The 20,000-nt window shown below is 36.3% G+C and overlaps 1 protein-coding gene across 1 annotated transcript in view; it reads right to left on the bottom strand.

Annotated features, from left to right (window-relative positions):
• JAKMIP3 (Janus kinase and microtubule interacting protein 3) overlaps nt 1–20,000 on the bottom strand; it is a 167,000-nt gene that overhangs the window by 19,623 nt on the left and 127,377 nt on the right. Inside the window, exons 9-15 of the mRNA XM_053691742.1 lie at nt 16,080–16,205; nt 12,850–12,978; nt 11,895–11,970; nt 10,792–10,856; nt 3,527–3,625; nt 922–1,020; nt 784–837 (exon numbers count right to left, since the gene is read on the bottom strand). Of these exons, the coding sequence (XP_053547717.1) occupies nt 784–837; nt 922–1,020; nt 3,527–3,625; nt 10,792–10,856; nt 11,895–11,970; nt 12,850–12,978; nt 16,080–16,205 (648 nt within the window). The remainder of the gene's footprint in view (nt 1–783; nt 838–921; nt 1,021–3,526; nt 3,626–10,791; nt 10,857–11,894; nt 11,971–12,849; nt 12,979–16,079; nt 16,206–20,000) is intronic.

Raw genomic sequence — 20,000 nt, 5'->3', positions numbered from 1 at the left:
AACCCTTGTTGATTTTTAAAAGTCTATCTAAGGCCGTGGGGCACTAGTCTTAAGTTTACATTCACCTTAACTGGTTGACATTTTATTGCTTGAATAGCTATAAGTAAAAACTGTTTAAATTCAGCCAATGAAAGTTAGTAGGAAGTTTGCAATTGATAAATATTAGTTTGAATTTAAATATCTTTTACTTCATGTTTTTTTTATGCAAAAAATATCCAACATGTTTAGATGCTTTTATATGTATACTGTATATGTATATTTGCAGTGTTTGTAACACATATTTCAAAACAACACCATAGTATGAATATAAGTAAAGAACTCCACTACCTGAGCGGAGGTTTAGCGCTCGAGTAATAATTGGTATGAGTTTTTCAACACCCCCTATAAAAGTCTGTTATGTGAGGGATTTAGTGCACCCAGGCTATGCGACATGCAGATGTTAGCACCCTCGACTTTCGCTCAAGCACTAAAATATTACTTTTTACTAGGAATATGAGTACAAAAATAAAAGCACTATTGCGCTCAAGCAATGTCATCACAACATAGGGCCAATATTTTTGTGTAATCTTGTCCATTTTTTTTAATTAATTTTTTAAGATGAACATAGCAGAAAGACACAAAAAAATGTCCTTTTATAAACCATTAGCTATAATTAATATGTGGTCATTTTATCCATATTCCTGCTAAAAAAAAAAATTCTGATTTTACAGCCTGTTTGAAAATAGCAGAAAAACAAACAAGACAAAAAGACGTGCACAATTTATAAAAGGAACATACACTTACGGCGTTATCTCCGAGGATGTCCAATTTTTTCATCAGCTCTGACACAACAATATCCTAAAAATGTGAAATTAGACATAATGACAACAGGGCTAATCATGAGAGCTGAGTGTAGAAATAAGCCAGGAATACAGAACTCACCATAACCCCTTCAGCTTCACAATAAACCTGAAGGGGACTTTTTCCTTCTGTAAATGGGATGTGGTGAAATGTGATCGCAGGTGATCTCCTTTCTCTTTCCTAAATACATAGCAGAGCTTATTAGCTACCAGATGCAAAAACAGACATGCTCAGTAACTGTCAGACATATATAGGTTTAATAATGCCATAGGTTCATAGGACTTTACCCAAAACATTTATTTAACTCCTTTCCTCCCTGATTTCACCATTGCTCTACTGTGCTTTAGTTTAGTTTTTTTTTTTTTTTATAAACATGAAACATATCTGCCACTTGCTTTTTTCCACTTCTCTTTTGTCATCCTTTTGACCTATGGTAAACCTTGGGTTTCTACATGACTTCCTTAAAGGATTATTAAATACATTAGAACTGCATACTCAACAAGTTCATAAGAAAAAGACAAATAGCACTTTGTCAGCAGTAGATTTGTAGACATGTTTCAAAATGTCTTTTCATTTGCTGGGTCCCTGTACACTAGTGGACCTACTCAACAGAGGGCTCCGGTGCAAAAATAACTCAGTAGTAAGCAATAGCAATGATAGATAGATAAATCTAAGATAGATACATAGATAGATACATAGATAGATAAATCTAAGATAGATAGATATATATATATAGAATGATAGATATGCAACCTGCACTAATAAAAGGCTCCCCTGCATTAGGATTGTGCACATTCTGCACAAACCTTTGTATAGACTGGCTGCTATGGGGCCTCAGCACTTGGGCCCTGGTGCCACTGCACCTGCTGCACAAATGTTAGCTCCACCCCTGCCCCTGTATCATGTGACAGCCACCAGTCAATCACAGACTCATATAAATACGTATACACTGTGAATTCTTGCACATGCTCAGAAGGAACTAGTGCCTTAGAAATTGTGCCTACAAAAAGACTGTGCACAATTTGATAATGGAAGTGAATTGGAATTTATTTATTTTTCTAAATGATTGCGCTATCTGAATCATGAAGGTTTAATTTTAATGTTGGTGTCTCTTTAAATAGGACTGATACTAAAAAATCTACCAGAATGGAGTGAACTACTTGCAGACCTTAACTCCCTGAATTCTCTAAGAAAAGGTACTGAATCTGGAAATCCCAGAGAGTGCTGAGCTACATGTTATAGAAACTAAGTGAATGCAGAATCTCACAGGGTAGAGCAAGTTTAACATGGGACCGAACAACACTAATAATTTTTTAATTGTAGAGAAAACAAGTCATTGTGTAGCCCAGTAACAAATCAGGGCAAAAAAGAAGACTTGTTTTCCCACAGAAAACCTCTACATACATTGTTTCCAATGCAACAAAGGATTTTGGGTAAGCTATGCAAATGAGGTTCACAATGTCCCACCTTTTTGCTTCAACCTGCTTTTAGGCAGATTCCCTTTAAAGTGAAGGTAAACTTTGATGAACGAAAGCCCGATTTTTAAAAATACTATTAAAAACAGGGGCACTTACATTCATCAAAATTTTAGAAAGCAGCCGTTTTGATTAAAAACGTACCTTTGATTTTTTTCACAGCCAGAGCAGCTTCCCCCACCCGGAGATCCTCTCTTCACATGTCATCAATGACTAATCCTGCTTTCTCCAATCACGGCTTGGCCTAAGGCAATGAATCCCCTGGGGGGAAAGCTGTGATTGGAGGAAGCTGGATTAGTCATTGATGACGTGTGAAGAGAGGATCTCCGGGTGAGGGAAGCTGCTCTGGCTGTGAAAAGAACAAAGGTAAGTTTTTAACCAAAACGGCTGCTTTCTAAACTTTGATGAATGAAAGTGCCCCTGTTTTAAATAGTATTTTAAAAAAACAGGCTTTCATTCATCAAAGTTTACCTTCATTTTAAACCATATCAATGCTGTACACAAAGCTTTTAAGCTTAGCCAGGGTAAGTGCATGAATTCAGAACCATCATTGGACAAACGTTTTTGAGGTATTTGCCTCTCATTAGCTGGGAGTAGGTTTGAATTGCTGCTGGGTGAAGCTGATTTCCAAGCTTCTAGTTTTGCATACAGATCTTTTTCTCAAAAGTGTAATAAGTACATTGTGTATAATTGGTGAAATACATCAGTGAAACTGCAGAGGTAAAATGCTTATAGAGTACAATAAGACATTAAAAAAAGAGAATATCTAATGCAAGATGCAATTTAAATGGAAGATTTACAACATATGATTTATATTTTGAACTCTAATTACAACTTGAAATTCAAATTTGTATATTGTATTTGAAATGTGACTCTAATTTTATTTTGTAGTTTCCATATAAAATTTGATTTGTATTTTAAATCCAATTTTTACTTTTAATATGACTTTTACTTTGCATTTCAATATAACTCACTTTTTATTTAAATCTTACTTTGCAATGTTAATACACTTTTCACTTTGTATTTTGGCATTACATTTTTTACTTAATACTTTCAATGCAATTTTTAAACTGCTTATTTTATTTTCAAGATAAAATTTCCCTTCCTGTAAAGGACCTTTTAGGAATGATCTTTATAGATAATCTTCCTTGAGTTATGAGCTTTGAGAATCAAGATACCAATTCCATACCAATTCCATATGGAAAACTTACTTCAAGTTCTAAGATTCTAAACTCCAAGAGCTCATTTTGGTCTTTCACATCTTGGACATCATGCTTGAGTTTGGCTTCATCTGTCTCAAGTTGTTTTATCTGTAAAGAGAGCATAAGTTTGGTAAGATACCCATCTGAAGTTGTCATGTGATTCTAATGAAAAGAAGCATCAATAGTACAAAAATAGGGGCGAAATTAAAGGGTCTCAGGGTCGCCACTGCCACTGGGCCCATCCTTTTAGGGATCCCGGCCGCAGCTGCTTAAAGGGACAGTATACACTCTTTTTCATATAACTGCATGTAATAGACACAACTATAAAGAATAAGATGCACAGATAACGATATAAAAATCCAGTATAAAATGGTTTAAAAACGTACTTAGAAGCAAGTGGGAAATAAGACACTCCTCCCTCCCCCTTCTTTTGCATATGAAAAGACCCTTTACACAAACAGGAACAAGCTGGAGAAGGTAGCTGACGGTATTCAAATAAAACTTTGGGGCTTGGTTAGGAGTCTGAAAATCAGAGCAATGTTATTTAAAAATAAGCAAAATTATAAAAAATTTAAAAAAAAACAAACTTTATGGGCTTTATAAATAGATCATCTACAAAACATTTATGCAAAGAAAAAATTAGTGTATAATGGCCCTTTAACTAGAATCAGATTTTAGAGTAGCTTGTTTACAGAGATGAAAATTTTTGAATCACCACTAGAGATCGCTAAACGTGTTGTGCAAAAAAAAAAGGAAATAGAAAGCTCTGCAAAGGAAGTAAGCAGTCTGCTGTGGTAAGTTTTATTTTCTTAGTGCTGTAGTATTTGTTATGGGTATTTGCTAGGCTTTGTATCTAACTCTGTCTTGTGCATGTGTGTGTATGTGTATATGTTGTGTGTATGTGCATGTGTTTTTGTGTACGTGTGCATGTGTTTGTGTGCATAATGTGTGTGTTTTTGTTTGTGTGTATATGTGCATCTGTTTTTGTATGTGTATGTATGCATGCCATGCATGTGTGCATGTATTTGTGTGTGTATGTATTTGAGTATGTGTCTATATATATATATACACACAAATGCATACACACACACATGGAAGCGGTGTTGTTCAAATGAGGGGACCCTGCTGCAGACTTTGCCCTGGGGCCCAGTGAGTTCTAGTTACGCCTCTGTACAGAACTATAATCTTTATAGAAGCATCAATCAAAAGGCATATTGTTATACACAATGAAGAGATGTTTTCAAGGATTAATCTAATTTGAAAACCCAAATAATATTACTACAAATATTTTATATCACAACATAAGGAAAAAGGACAACATATTTAACAGTAATCCGTATATGGCGATTAGCTGGCGAAACAGACAATAAGCAAATCTAGAATTGATGCCTTTTCAACCATAGGACTTAAATTACTTCCCTTCCATTAACCCTATGAAATATTACCAGATTCCTTCAGTCTTCATGCAAATAAGGCTGAATTCCCACTACATATTACTGGGATGGTTTTTATGACCTGAATATTAATCTCCCATGTAAAAGAACTCATTTCATTTATGGCTGCAGATGGGAAGTACTCCAAGCACTTATTTATCATTGTGGAGGTCTGCCATAGTGTCCAGCTCTCCCAGAAATATAGGATAAACCGTTTTTCATCACTAATAAATGTATGAAAAATTTGTTTTTCTACATCAGATTTTGTAATATATATATATATTATATATTATTTTTTTATTTATTACCTTATTATTATTATTATTAATAATTATGACACAAAGTTAAGCACTAAAAGAAAATACAAAAGGGTTTATTTTCCAAAATACTTGACAACGGAAGTCTTTCTGTAGTGGATTTTAATTAAAAAAATGAAAAAACACCTCAATGTGTTTCAGCAGGGTGCTACTGCCTTCCTAAAAACAAAATCAAATAGAACTATTTTGGTAAACAAAACCGTTTTTGTATTGGAAAGAACCCATTTTGTGAGTACTTTCCTTTCTAGTGGTTAACTTTGTGCCAGACATACGACTTTATTTCCCATCTTCTTGTTTAGAGCTATTCCTAATAAAACAGGAAGAAAGGACAAGGATAGAAAAGCAGAGTTAAAGGGACATGAAACTCAAATCTTTTTTCTTCCATGATTCAGATACAGCATGCATTTATAAACAAGGTTCTAATTTACTTCTAATATCAAATATTTTTCATTCTCTTGGTATGTTTTGTTAAAATGCAGAGATGTAAGTTCAGGAGTGTGCACGTGTCTGGAGCACATTTATGGCAGCAGTTTTTCCAAGAATGTTCTTTTTTTTCCTGCCATGTGGTCCCTTTAGACACCTACCTGGTCATCTCTTCAACAGAGAATACTATAGGAATGAAGCAAATTTGATAAAATAAGTAAATTTGAGTTTTATTTAATTTTTTAAATTGTATGCACACAGTCTGAATTACAAAAGAGAATTTTTGCATTTCATGTCCCTTTAATGAAAGATCACATGTGAGTGATGTAATACTCTGTTGCCATGGTACTGCACGATTTTGATGATATCATCTTCTTTTAAAAGTCAGAGAAATTCCCTTTGGAACATAAACATCTGAAAGCAGTTGTAGATTAATAAGGAACACAGCAGCTTCACCCAAAGGGCAGTAATATTATGTTTCATTTTTTCTCTTTGTCATTTTGTTCCTATTACTTGAAAATGTAATAAACTCTACCTTGCTAAGCTTGTGAATCAACCCGACTCTAAGATTCATAAAGAAATAGAAACTAACCTGTAATTAGAGCAAGTTGCAAATTTAGGCCTAGATTTGGAGTTTGGTGGTAGATGGGTTGTTAACGCTACGCAGGCTTTTTTCTGGCCGCACCATAAAATTTAACTCTGGTATCGAGAGTCCAAAAAAATGCTGCGTTAGGCTCCAAAAAAGGAGCGTAGAGCATTTTTACCGCAATGCAACTCTCGATACCAGAGTTGCTTACGGACGCGGCCAGCCTCAAAAACGTGCTCGTGCACGATTCTCCCATAGGAAAACAATGGGGGCTGTTTGAGCTGAAAAAAAAACCTAACACCTGTAAAAAAGCAGCGTTCAGCTCCTAACAGCAGCCCCATTGTTTCCTATGGGGAAACACTTCCTACGTCTGCACCTAACACTCCTAACATGTACCCCGAGTCTAAACACCCCTAACCTTACACTTATTAACCCCTAATCTTCCACCCCCCGCTATCGCTTGACCCCTGCATTGATATTATTAACCCCCTAATCTTCCGCTCCATAAACCGCCGCAACTTACATTATCCCTATGTACCCCTAATCTGCTGCCCCTAACACCGCCGACCCCCTATATTATATTTATTAACCCTAACCTGCCCCCACAATGTCGCCGCCAGCTACTTACAATAATTAACCCCTAATCTGCCGACCGCAAAGCGCCGCCACCTACGTTATCCTTATGTACCCCTAATCTGCTGCCCCTAACACCGCCGACCCCTATATTATATTTATTAACACCCTAATCTGCCCCCCACAACGTCGCCGACACCTGCCTACACTTATTAACCCCTAATCTGCCGAGCGGACCTGAGCGCTACTATAATAAAGTATTAACCCCTAATCCGCCTCACTAACCCTATCATAAATAGTATTAACCCCTAATCTGCCCTCCTAACATCGCCGACACCTAACTTCAATTATTAACCCCTAATCTGACGACCGGAGCTCACCGCTACTATAATAAATGGATTAACCCCTAAAGCTAAGTCTAAACCCTAACACTAACACCCCCCTAACTTAAATATAATTTACATCTAACGAAATTAATTAACTCTTATTAAAATAAATGATTCTATTTAAAGATAAATTACTTACCTGTAAAATAAATCCTAATATAGCTACAATATAAATTATAATTACATTGTAGCTATTTTAGGATTAATATTTATTTTACAGGCAACTTTGTAATTATTTTAAACCAGGTACAATAGCTATTAAATAGTTAAGAACTATTTAATAGTTACCTAGTTAAAATAATAACAAAATTACCTGTATAATAAATCCTAACCTAAGTTATAATTAAACCTAAACACTACCCTATCAATAAATTAATTACTAAAATACCTACAATTACCTACAATATAACCTAACACTACACTATCAATAAATAAATTAAATACAATTCCTAAAAATAACTACAATTACATAAATAACTAAAGTACAAAAAATAAAAAAGAACTAAGTTACAAAAAATAAAAAAATATTTACAAACATAAGAAAAATATTACAACAATTTTAAACTAATTACACCTACTCTAAGCCCCCTAATAAAATAACAAAGAACCCCAAATAAAAAAATGCCCTACCCTATTCTAAATTAATAGAGTTAAAAGCTCTTTTACCTTACCAGCCCTGAACAGGGCCCTTTGCGGGGCATGCCCCAAGAAAATCAGCTCTTTTGCCTGTAAAAAAAACATACAATACCCCCCCCAACATTACAACCCACCACCCACATACCCCTAATCTAACCCAAACCCCCCTTAAATAAACCTAACACTAAGCCCCTGAAGATCTTCCTACCATGTCTTCACCACAACAGGTATCACCGAACCGTCCTGGCATCCGGTGCTGAAGAGGTCCAGAAGAGGCTCCAAAGTCCTTCCTCCTATCCGGCAAGAAGAGGACATCCGGACCGGCAAACATCTTCATCCAAGCGGCATCTTCGATCTTCTTCCATCCCGGTGCGGAGCGGGTCCATGTTGAAGCAGCCGACGCGGATCCATCCTCTTCTTTCTGCGTCTCCCGACGAATGACGGTTCCTTTAAGGGACGTCATCCAAGATGGCGTCCCTCGAATTCCGATTGGCTGATAGGATTCTATCAGCAATCGGAATTAAGGTAGGAATATTCTGATTGGCTGATGGAATCAGCCAATCAGAATCAAGTTCAATCCGATTGGGCTGATCCAATCAGCCAATCAGATTGAGCTCGCATTCTATTGGCTGATCGAGGAAAAAACAGCCAATAGAATGCAAGCTCAATCTGATTGGCTGATTGGATCAGCCAATCGGATTGAACTTGATTCTGATTGGCTGATTCCATCAGCCAATCAGAATATTCCTACCTTAATTCCGATTGGCTGATAGAATCCTATCAGCCAATCGGAATTCGAGGGACGCCATCTTGGATGACGTCCCTTAAAGGAACCGTCATTCATCGGGAGACGCAGAAAGAAGAGGATGGATCCGCGTCGGCTGCTTCAACATGGACCCGCTCCGCACCGGATGAAGAAGAGCGAAGATGCCGCTTGGATGAAGATGTTTGCCGGTCCGGATGTCCTCTTCTTGCCGGATAGGAGGAAGACTTTGGAGCCTCTTCTGGACCTCTTCAGCACCGGATGCCAGGACGGATCGGTGATACTGTTGAGGTGAAGACAAGGTAGGAAGATCTTCAGGGGGCTTAGTGTTTGGTTTGGGTTAGATTAGGGGTATGTGGGTGGTGGGTTGTAATGTTGGGGGGGGGTATTGTATGTTTTTTTTTACAGGCAAAAGAGCTGATTTTCTTGGAGCATGCCCCGCAAAGGGCCCTGTTCAGGGCTGGTAAGGTAAAAGAGCTTTTAACTCTATTAATTTAGAATAGGGTAGGGCATTTTTTTATTTTGGGGGTCTTTGTTATTTTATTAGGGGGCTTAGAGTAGGTGTAATTAGTTTAAAATTGTTGTAATATTTTTCTTATGTTTGTAAATATTTTTTTATTTTTTGTAACTTAGTTCTTTTTTATTTTTTGTACTTTAGTTAGTTTATGTAATTGTAGTTATTTGTAGGAATTGTATTTAATTAATTATTGATAGTGTAGTGTTAGGTTTTATTGTAGGTAATTGTAGGTATTTTATTTAATTAATTTATTGATAGGGTAGTGTTAGGTTTAATTATAACTTAGGTTAGGATTTATTTTACAGGTAAATTTGTTATTATTTTAACTAGGTAACTATTAAATAGTTCTTAACTATTTAATAGCTATTGTACCTGGTTAAAATAATTACAAAGTTGCCTGTAAAATAAATATTAAATCCTAATATAGCTACAATATAAATTATAATTACATTGTAGCTATTTTAGGATTAATATTTATTTTACAGGCAAGTATTTATCTTTAAATAGGAATAATTTATTTAATAAGAGTTAATTAATTTCGTTAGATGTAAATTATATTTAAGTTAGGGGGGTGTTAGTGTTAGGGTTAGACTTAGCTTTAGGGGTTAATCCATTTATTATAGTAGCGGGTGAGCTCCGGTCGTCAGATTAGGGGTTAATAATTGAAGTTAGGTGTCGGCGATGTTAGGGAGGGCAGATAGGGGTTAATACTATTTATGATAGGGTTAGTGAGGCGGATTAGGGGTTAATAACTTTATTATAGTAGCGCTCAGGTCCGCTCGGCAGATTAGGGGTTAATAAGTGTAGGCAGGTGTCGGCGACGTTGAGGGGGGCAGATTAGGGGTTAATAAATATAATATAGGGGTCGGCGGTGTTAGGGGCAGCAGATTAGGGGTACATAAGTATAACGTAGGTGGGCGGTCGGCAGATTAGGGGTTAAAAAAATTTAATCGAGTTGCGGCGATGTGGGGGGACCTCAGTTTAGGGGTACATAGGTAGTTTATGGGTGTTAGTGTACTTTAGGGTACAGTAGTTAAGAGCTTTATGAACCGGCGTTAGCCCAGAAGCTCTTAACTCCTGCTTTTTTTCTGCGGCTGGAGTTTTGTCGTTAGAGCTCTAACGCTCACTTCAGAAACGACTCTAAATACCGGAGTTAGGAAGATCCCATTGAAAAGATAGGATACGCAATTGACGTAAGGGGATTTGCGGTATGGAAAAGTCGCGGCTGAAAAGTGAGCGTTAGACCCTTTTTCAGTGACTCCAAATACCGGCGGTAGCCTAAAACCAGCGTTAGGAGCCTCTAACGCTGGTTTTCACGGCTACCGCCAAACTCTAAATCTAGGCCTTAGACAATAAAAGCTAAAGAGCCTAATATAGCGTCATCCTTTATGAACTGTTCACTGTCTTTTGCAAGACAGATGGACGCCTGAGCCTATCTATGTATGCTTTTCAATAAAGGATACCAAGAGAAAAAAGTAAAATTGATGACAAAGGTAAATTGAAATGTCTCTTAGGATTAAATGCCTTACCTGAAGCATGACAGTTTAATTTTGACTTTGACATTCCTCTTAAATACCAATAAAAAATGTAAACAAGACCACTCATTGCTCTTTTTTATGTGACGGGGGTTTATATCTTACTTTTTCTATGAGTTCTTGGTTCCTTTTATATAGTGCTTGTTTCTCTTCAATCCACTTAGTGTCCTAGAAAAAAATATTGTTTATGGTCATAAAGCAAAAAAATATTTTAGAGATATTTGACATCAGGATTTTATTTCTAACCCCCTCTTGTTGCACTATATTCAATCAATTATTTATACTTACTCCAAATGTGAGTTTGGAGAGAAAGTTATGCATTATATATTATATAATCCCTTATATCTTTATCTAACACCCCTCTCCTCTCATCTACATGGTTGTTCGGAGTTGGGGCAGTCAATGGGTGAAAGTAAGTTGCTAATCTCTCTAGCATTTGGATTATTTAAATTATTGTGTAAACTTCAATGGCTACATAATATGGTTTAAAAATAAAGGATATCATTGTTATATTCCAGCAACACTTGTATTTATTTTGTCATTTTAAAAAAAAAGTATTAAGATGTTTTTTCCAGAACTTAAGTGAAGGTAAATCCTAGCATTTGACAAACGCTAGATTTACCATTACCTTTAAAGGGACACTGAACCCATTTTTTCTTTTGTGATTCAGATAGAGCATGACATTTTAAGTAACTTTCTCTAATTTACTCTTATTATCAAATGTCTTCATTCTCTTGGTATCTTTATTTGAATACAAGAATGTAAGTTTAGATGCCGGACCATTTTTGGTGAACAACCTGGGTTGTTCTTGCTGATTGGTGGATAAATTCATCCACCAATAAAAAAAGTGCTGTCCAGAGTACTGTACCAAACAAAAGCTTAGATGCCTTCTTTTTCAAATAAAGATAGCAAGAGAACAAAGAAAAATTGATACTAGGAATAAATGAGAAGTTGCTTAAAATTGCATGATCTATCTGAATCGTGAAAAAAAAAATTTGGGTTCAATGTCCCTTTTAAGTTTAGTTTTGTGCTAGATTATTTAGTTTTGTTATGTTTTGTATTTTATCACAATCTTTGTCATTGTATACCCCTATCATTGTACCCAGCGCTACGGAATCTTGGCAGCGCTATACAAATAAACTGATAATAATATAATGTGATTATAGAAGCCACCTAAAATAGCAAAAACAGCAATGAAATCTTACCCTGACCCTGCTCAGCAATGGCCTTTTCTAGATCTTCTATCCTTGCCTGATATCTACTAAACATCTGCTTGTAACTGCTCTCATGGTCTGTGAGATATAAATAGTACATTCAATGTCATCATTGTCCTTTTATTTTGTAACTTATTACAACAAAATCTGCTGTGTAATTAACCTTACCCGATTTTTTGTTACTACAACTCATATTCTGTCATAATACAATTGGAACATTCTGGAAATTACTATTTTTTACCTATAGCTACTAACTTTATGTGTTTGAAAAATGTAATTAAAAGACCAAAAAAATACCTCAAAACTGAATTCCCCATAAAGATTAATGAAGCACAGAGAAAAAAGTTGAAAGGTTCCCAAATAATTGATTTTGCCTGCTTTTCCTGGAAGTTAAATCTAAAATTAATTCCTCTCACTGCCCCAGAGAAACTAGAGTGCATTGTGAAAGAAATACTTAGGCCCTATATTTAACAAGTTCTGGCGGACCCTATCCGACAGTGCGGATCAGGTCCGCCAGACCTCGCTGAATAAGGCGAGCAATATGCTCTCCGTATTCAGCATTGCACCCAGAAGCTCACAAGAGTTGCTGGTGCAAACGCCGCCCCTGCAGACTCGCGGCCAATGGGCCACCAGCAGGGAGGTGGTCGATCATACCCGATCATACTCGATCGGGGTTGATTTCCGGCGATGTCTGTCCGCCTGCTCAGAGCAGACGGGACAGGTTATGGAGCAGCGGTCTTTGTGAAAAAAAATGGGTCAGAATTCCTTTAACAAATATTCATGAAAAATACAGAGGACTTTAATGTAGATGTGTTTTTCTTCTACTTTGTACTATTAATTTGATTTAACAAAATATTTTAAAAACCGAATAGTCCTCCTCTATTAAAATATTCTAGTACATGATAAACACATATATTTTAATTATATATAAATAATCATTCATTTAGACCTTAACTTCGCGTTCTGCATCGAGGGTTCCACCAACTTGTTCCTGCAGAAGAGCGTATGCTCGCTGCAACGCTTGGTATTCCATAGTCAGCTGGCGGAATCTCAATTCTGTTTCTTCTTTGGCCATGCACTGCAATATCAAGAAAGGGTACTATGTAAAAGTTACTGATCACAGAACTCAACAACATCTCTATACTCTCAGGAAAGTGAGCTTCAACAAACTGAAGATTTGTTACCAACAAAATAAATAAATACATAAACAGATAAATACAATCAAATCCAAACTATAAAAAGCTGTTTTGTAGAATATAAACACTAGAATCAACTAAATATGAGTGTATGTATTCATCAATCTATAGTTCTATAGAACTCAGGCAGCAGAGAAGAAAAACATATTTGGACAGTATAATACAAATGAAGTAGGATTTTAAATGCTTTACTTACATATTATATATATATATATATATATATATTAACCTATATGTTATAGGTTACATATATTAGTGCGGCTGGGATGAAGCGTTCATTGCCCTATATGGGAGGCATGACTGCCCCCATCTGTCATATATGGGCATTGCAGATCATGTAAACTTTGTCTTTGAATAGTTGGTAATCGGGATTTTTGCTTGTTTGTGATGATATTGGAATTACTGGTAGCATTTTTAACCTACATGAGGAGCGCAAGTTAGTAGATGTCAACAACGATAAAGTCCAACCCTATATGCAATGGCTCCATTGTCTTTTCCCTATTTGCTGATACTTCAGAACCGGGGGCGGGCGGGCCTGTTACAGTTTTTTAGGGTATTTACTTGTGATCACATTATATCCTTAACATGCAGGGCTGGTCATAACTTTTCCAGTATGCTTGCTGGAGGGCTTTGCCTGTAGATTCGTAGAGTGTTGATCGCGGTTGTGATCTATTGGTTTTTGACTGTAGTTCCAGAAGAAAGGAGGGCGTTGTTTCACTGATATGGACAAATCCGATTTGTGTTTGGTACTAGAACCAATTAGAGGTATTTGTTTTGATAGCCATGCTGGTTTATGGTGTTAAAGTATTATATGCATTCATTGTAACGGAGGCGATGATACCCCCGTTTTTTTCACTTATATCTTTTCTTACTTCACACTTCACATATCTGATATGCTGGCTATTGCCACTTTAGGTTTTTTTGTCACATTACATATATTGTAGTCAGTCCGTAGTTTTGCACACGATTGCTGGTTTTTACACACGGCTATCTTTGATTGGTAAGCCCTTATGGGGAGGGTCATACAGGCCTATAAATGTTTGTTTTTTCCACTTGATGCTTGTCAGAAGAAGGGACATTTGTAGGTCCCGAAATGTCACAATACTATAAAAAGTTTGACACTGGATGATCCAAAGTCCAGCGAGTGCTTCTTCATTAATCCATTTTATCTACCCTTGCTTATAGCACCCTGGCGGTTGTAGTTTGGTGATGAGAGTGCATACATTTCTCAACTTGAATATATATATAGATTAGATAGATAGATAGATAGATAGACTAGATAGATAGATAGATAGATAGATAGATAGATTAGATATACACACATACACACACTTTTAAAATGAGTGCATTTACTGAATTATATTTTTGCAAAATGTAGCTACATTTCTTTATTGTAAATTGTGTCATTTTATTTATTGAACAAATATTTGCCCAAATGCATCACCAGTCCCATCTACAGCGTGGTGGTGCAAGTGATATATTGTTTACACTGTCAGAGACAAACGCAGCTTTTTAGTATTGTATACCAGGGTCAATTCAGGTGCAATAAATCTAATGCTAAAGGTTTTGCTAGAGCCTAATATATTCAAAGGTATTTCACAACAAAGTTTCATTGTTTCAATCAAGGTATTTTAATATCCACTATTTCACATTGAATGCATGGCTGCAGGAAAATAATACCATATTTGGCACACAAAACAAAAATCAAAAAGCCTCTATCACTTCTACTGCTACAGGAGTTGTTCAAATTTTCATTGCTAACTTATTCAGATAATTATTTATGTAGATTTTTGCTTTTTTTAAGGCTGTTATCTTCAATGTAATCAGAATATCTTGATCTGAGTGAACACTTAAATTACATTAAAAGAGATTTAAAATATAGAGTGGAATAATTTTGCAACATTTTGATATTCTTAATTTAGTGACTATTGTGACTACCATAGGGGAGATGGAGGCAGTGAATGATGGTTTATTTAATTAGTTATAGATTGATGATTGTTTGAATGTTGGCACTGACTTAAATGGGGTGGGAGTGGGGTACATTATTTCTAGCAATAACACAGCAGGGTGAGGGTGGGAAATTACATGTTTGTTGGACACTGCCAGAATAGAGGTAAGGTGTGTACTTGATTGGGGGAAATTATTCATTTATTTTTGCTGCTAGTTCTGGCATGCCTGGGTAATGGAAGCAGGAATTCTCCAAATCATTATGGTCTGGCATGGCTGGGTAATGGACTGATGGGTGATATATTTGCTGGCATGGCTGGGGAAGGAGAAATCATTTGTTATTGCTACCTGTAATACAGAAGACAAGCTCTGTTAACCACTGGCACTGATTCTGGCATGGCTTGTAGGTGGGGAAATAAAGGGGTTAACCCTAATTGTAGACTCTGGAATTAGGATGGTAGCATGTTTGTTAGCTGTAAGTTCCCACTGTTGCCATGAGAGTTTGTGGTCACCTTATGTTGCTTAAAAAAGATCTTTCAACTCTTTTCATAATAGTGCTAAAGTAATTTAGTATATCCCCATAATGACTGAAATGCATAGTGATATTAAAAAAAATAGACGATTGGACAAATAAGTAGGATGTTAAATGTAAACACATAAAGTGCAAATCTTTATATTAAACACTATCACATGTATTCAGGATATTGTGATCTAAGTTCCAAATAATTCATTTTAGGCACTGAAAAAAAAATAATAACAAATACATGGCTCTTTTTTCTTTATATTACCTTAATATATAAACAAAAAACAACTTAAAATATTTAGATTGTAAGGCCAAAAAAATTATTTAAACCAATTTATAAATGGTAGAAAAAACATATAAAATAATGAAAAAAAATCATGTTCCTATGTCTGCTAATGAACATATTCCAACCTAGAACCTCTTGGCTACAGTCAAGGTAGACTTTATAATCTTATATGGAAAATGTTAGATGTTTTGTGTATTTGCTGTAGTTTTATGTAACAATAGAAATACCTCCTCCACATCTTCATCTGGAGTACAGGGTGTGCGGTCTGTTCTGTCGGTTTGGCAGGAGATTGAAGAACCATCTGAATCCAATGAAGCTTCTTCATCATACCAAAAAAATGTCTCTACTACTGGCTGGTAAAAAAAAAAGATGGAATGGGTTAAAAAAGAATAGGGTATGTTTAACCTTTACCAGAATAGTATTTCTATGCACCCACAACTGCATTTTGGTAAACTTTAATGTAACTATTTATAACAATATATGTGATTTTATTTCCTCAATGTATATTTTACAGGTGTATCTGCCCTTAGGGAAAAAAAAGATGCAAATACTAGAAATAGCTGTAATTGTTCTGTCATTGGGATGGTGCCCAACAAAGATTACGGGGGCCGATTTATAAAAGCTGTCAACCAGCTTATTCCGTGCGAGCCTTCAGGCTCACCGTGAATCAGGAATTAAAAAGCAGCGGTTCATAAGGTGACGGTGGCAGACAGAAATCAGCCCGATCGTATACGATCGGGTTAATTGGCACCCCCTGCTTGCAGCCGATTGGCCACGAATGTGCAGGGGGCAGCATTGCATAAGCATTTCACTAGAATTTTTTGTGCAATGATAAATGCTGACAGCGTATGGCTGTCGGCATTTATCGATGTGCGGTGGAACATGATCCCGCTAAAGTGGATTATGTCCACCCACTGAGTTATCCCTTTAATACAAGGCAGACATCCAGCAGTCACCTTACCCCCCCCCCTTTTTTCCATAGGGGCCGATTTACTAAATGTCGGACAGACATAATACGATTGTAGTGGATCCTGTCCGCCCGACATCGCTAAATGCCGACAGCCAGCATTTAACATTGCACAAGCATTCCTAGTGAAATGCTTGTGCAATGCTGCCCTCTGCCGATTCGCAGCCATTCGGCCGCTAGGCAGGGGGTTGTCAATCATCTGATCAGATCGGGACGATTGCTATCCGCCGCCTCCGACGGTGGCGGATGAGTTAAGGAGTCTTACGACTGCTGCTTCCTTAACTCTTGTTTCCAGCGCTCTGTAAACTACGAGGGTAGATTGCCAACATCCGCTGCTTGTTTAAATCTACGCCCATGTCTTCTTCTTTAAAGGGTATTCAAAAAATTGTGTATTGTGGATTTTTATATTATGAATTATGCTCTCTTGGAATTTGTTTGGTATTGATAAAATGAATGCATTATTTCTAAGTATCTAAACTGTTGTTTTTTTAAAATAAAATACTCATTGAAAAAGGAAGGCCATCCTATGTGCGGGACATTATCATAACAAGCAGAACACCATCCCTTTAGGCAGAGCAGGCAAAGGCTCTATGTATCTTTGCTTAGACCCTACTGGATAAATACATTTATAAACAAAAACAAATTCATAGAAATGCTAACCCTTAGAAACAACTATAATCAGACAAGGAAACCCTGACCCACTGTGCTTAGAGGGTACAGATGCCACTCTGATGAGATACTTATAAACTATAGCATATTTTAGTACTAGCTGTACAAATGTCTCATTCAAAGAGAAATCGCCTGTAATTTTAGGGCCAATTTGGCTTTGGATGTGCCCAGACAGACATACAACAAATTAGCTACCCTTTACAAAAGACACATGGGTTAAATCAGGCTGCATAAAAATGTTAGTATTGGGGCCAATGAAAAATATTATTTAATTTTTATTTAGAGCGTAGAAAAGAAGAATATGCGGCATTCTCAAACAAGTTAAAAATTAGAAGGCCAAGGCATGCTAACGCATTTCACCATTAGCCTAACACAGGCCTTTACAGAACACCCCACTATCCCACAGAGTATATATGTTCATTTCCATTTTGATTGTTTCTCTGATTTGTTATTTGTTTAGTCTACAGTACTGTGACAATGACTATACCAAATTAAATGTGTTGCACATTTTTTTTTTTGTATTTCCCACTCCTACATATGCCATACTATATTTACAGAATCGTAGAAATGTGTTCACTTTTCTTTGCATTTTTAACTTATGGTTTTAAAAATGTATTAATGTTTTGACAAATGATGTTAACACATTATAATATTGAATTTGAAAAATATTACAAAAGATTTTGATTTACTTAAAAAAAAATCTGAAACTATTATAGGGATATTAGTCTCAAAACATAATTCACCAAAACATGTTTAAAGGGATATAATATTCAAAAATGTTTTTTTTTTTATTGTGTATAAAATCACAGTTAAACATGTAAAAATATTTTTGCATTTAAAAAAATGTTAAGCTAAAGCTTTTTATATTTAAATTAAATTCACAGGAAGTGCTTGATTGTGAAAAAGTTGTGACGTGTAACTTTAATTGCTTAATACCTTATAGGTACAAACTCCCACATAAAGTTTGTTTATTCAAAACAGAAACATCTACTTTCTCCAAAACACAAAGCAATGTAATACATGTTTAAACAATCTTTTTTTAGACAGAATTTAGACAGAATAGAAATCAATAATCTCACTTTAATTATATATTTTAATTTACTTCAATTAAACTGTATTGAACGTGGATCATATAGGATTCTGAACTCTGACCCTAAACACAGTGAATGCTTGACCAATATAGGAACCTCATTTAAATCTGGTGCTCCGCAATTCCTCTACACTACATGCCCTGATCATTAGTGGGATAGTGGTCAGCACTCCCAGAGCTACATGGGAGTGCTAGTAATGTCACCACGAATGTGCATTGTGAGTTGACATCACCAGAGAGGGTGGGCCGCAATATGATAGGCAGGAAAGGGAGCTAGTGGGGGGTTTGCTGTTCAAGCCCCTGGATCTCAGCTCCTTTACTAGCCACAGACCTCCAAGACCTTGCATTTGAAAGATAATTTGTCTGCTCTTTAAATTATAGTATTGGAAAGACAGTACAAATCAGATGTTTTTAAAACAAAGTGTAAACAAAATTCATGGGGATTTGATTTGGAATGGGACATTATATGCTCAATAAAAATGTGTTTTGTCTAGAAACCCTAATAAAGTTTATTTTCAAGTAGGAACATCCCTCTCTTAAAAAAATCTATGAATTTTGTCTGTATAACCAGGTGATTACTGTGGTAACAGTGAACACTAGTGATGTCGCGAACCTAAAATTTTGAGTTCGCGAACGGGCGAACGCGAACTTCCGCAAAAGTTCACCTGGCGAAACTGGTGAACCGCCATAGACTTCAATAGGCAGGCGAATTTTAAAACCCACAGGGACTCTTTCTGGCCACAAAAGTGATGGAAAAGTTGTTTCAAGGGGACTTAACAACTGGACTGTGGTAATGCCGGGAGGGGGATTCATGCAAACTCCCATGGAAAATTACATAGTTGATGCAGAGTCTGGTTTTAATCCACAAAGGGCATAAATCACCTAACATTCCTAAATTGTTTGGAATAACGTGCTTTAAAACATCAGGTATGATGTTGTATCATTCAGGTAGTGTAAGGTTTTTTTTTTTTTACACTACTGTTTAAGCAGATATGACTTGCACTGTGTGACACTGTGCCCTGGCAGGACCTGGAACGCACAAGTGAGGGAAACTGACTGCTATTATTTCACAGTATAAAAAAGGTTGTTGTTTTTTAAAATGTATGTACACTACTGTTTTAGTAGATCATGACTTGCACTGGTGTGACACTGTGCCCTGGCAGGACCTGGAGCGCACACGTGTGAGGGAAAACTGACTGCGATTATTTCACAATAAAAAAGGTGTTTTTTTTTTTAAATGTATGTACACTACTGTTTTAGCAGATATGACTTGCACTGGTGTGACACTGTGCCCTGGCAGGACCTGGAGCGCACACGTGTGAGGGAAACTGACTGCTATTATTTCACAGTAAAAAAGTATTTGTTTTTTTTTAAATGTACACTACTGTTTTAAGCAGATATGACTTGCACTGGTGTCACACT

The sequence above is a fragment of the Bombina bombina genome, chromosome 9 (assembly GCF_027579735.1).
Source record: "Bombina bombina isolate aBomBom1 chromosome 9, aBomBom1.pri, whole genome shotgun sequence".
In the NCBI taxonomy this organism is placed as follows: Eukaryota; Metazoa; Chordata; class Amphibia; order Anura; family Bombinatoridae; genus Bombina; species Bombina bombina.
The sequence above is the reverse complement of the archived record's forward strand: the minus strand, read 5'-3'. Positions and strand labels throughout refer to the sequence as shown.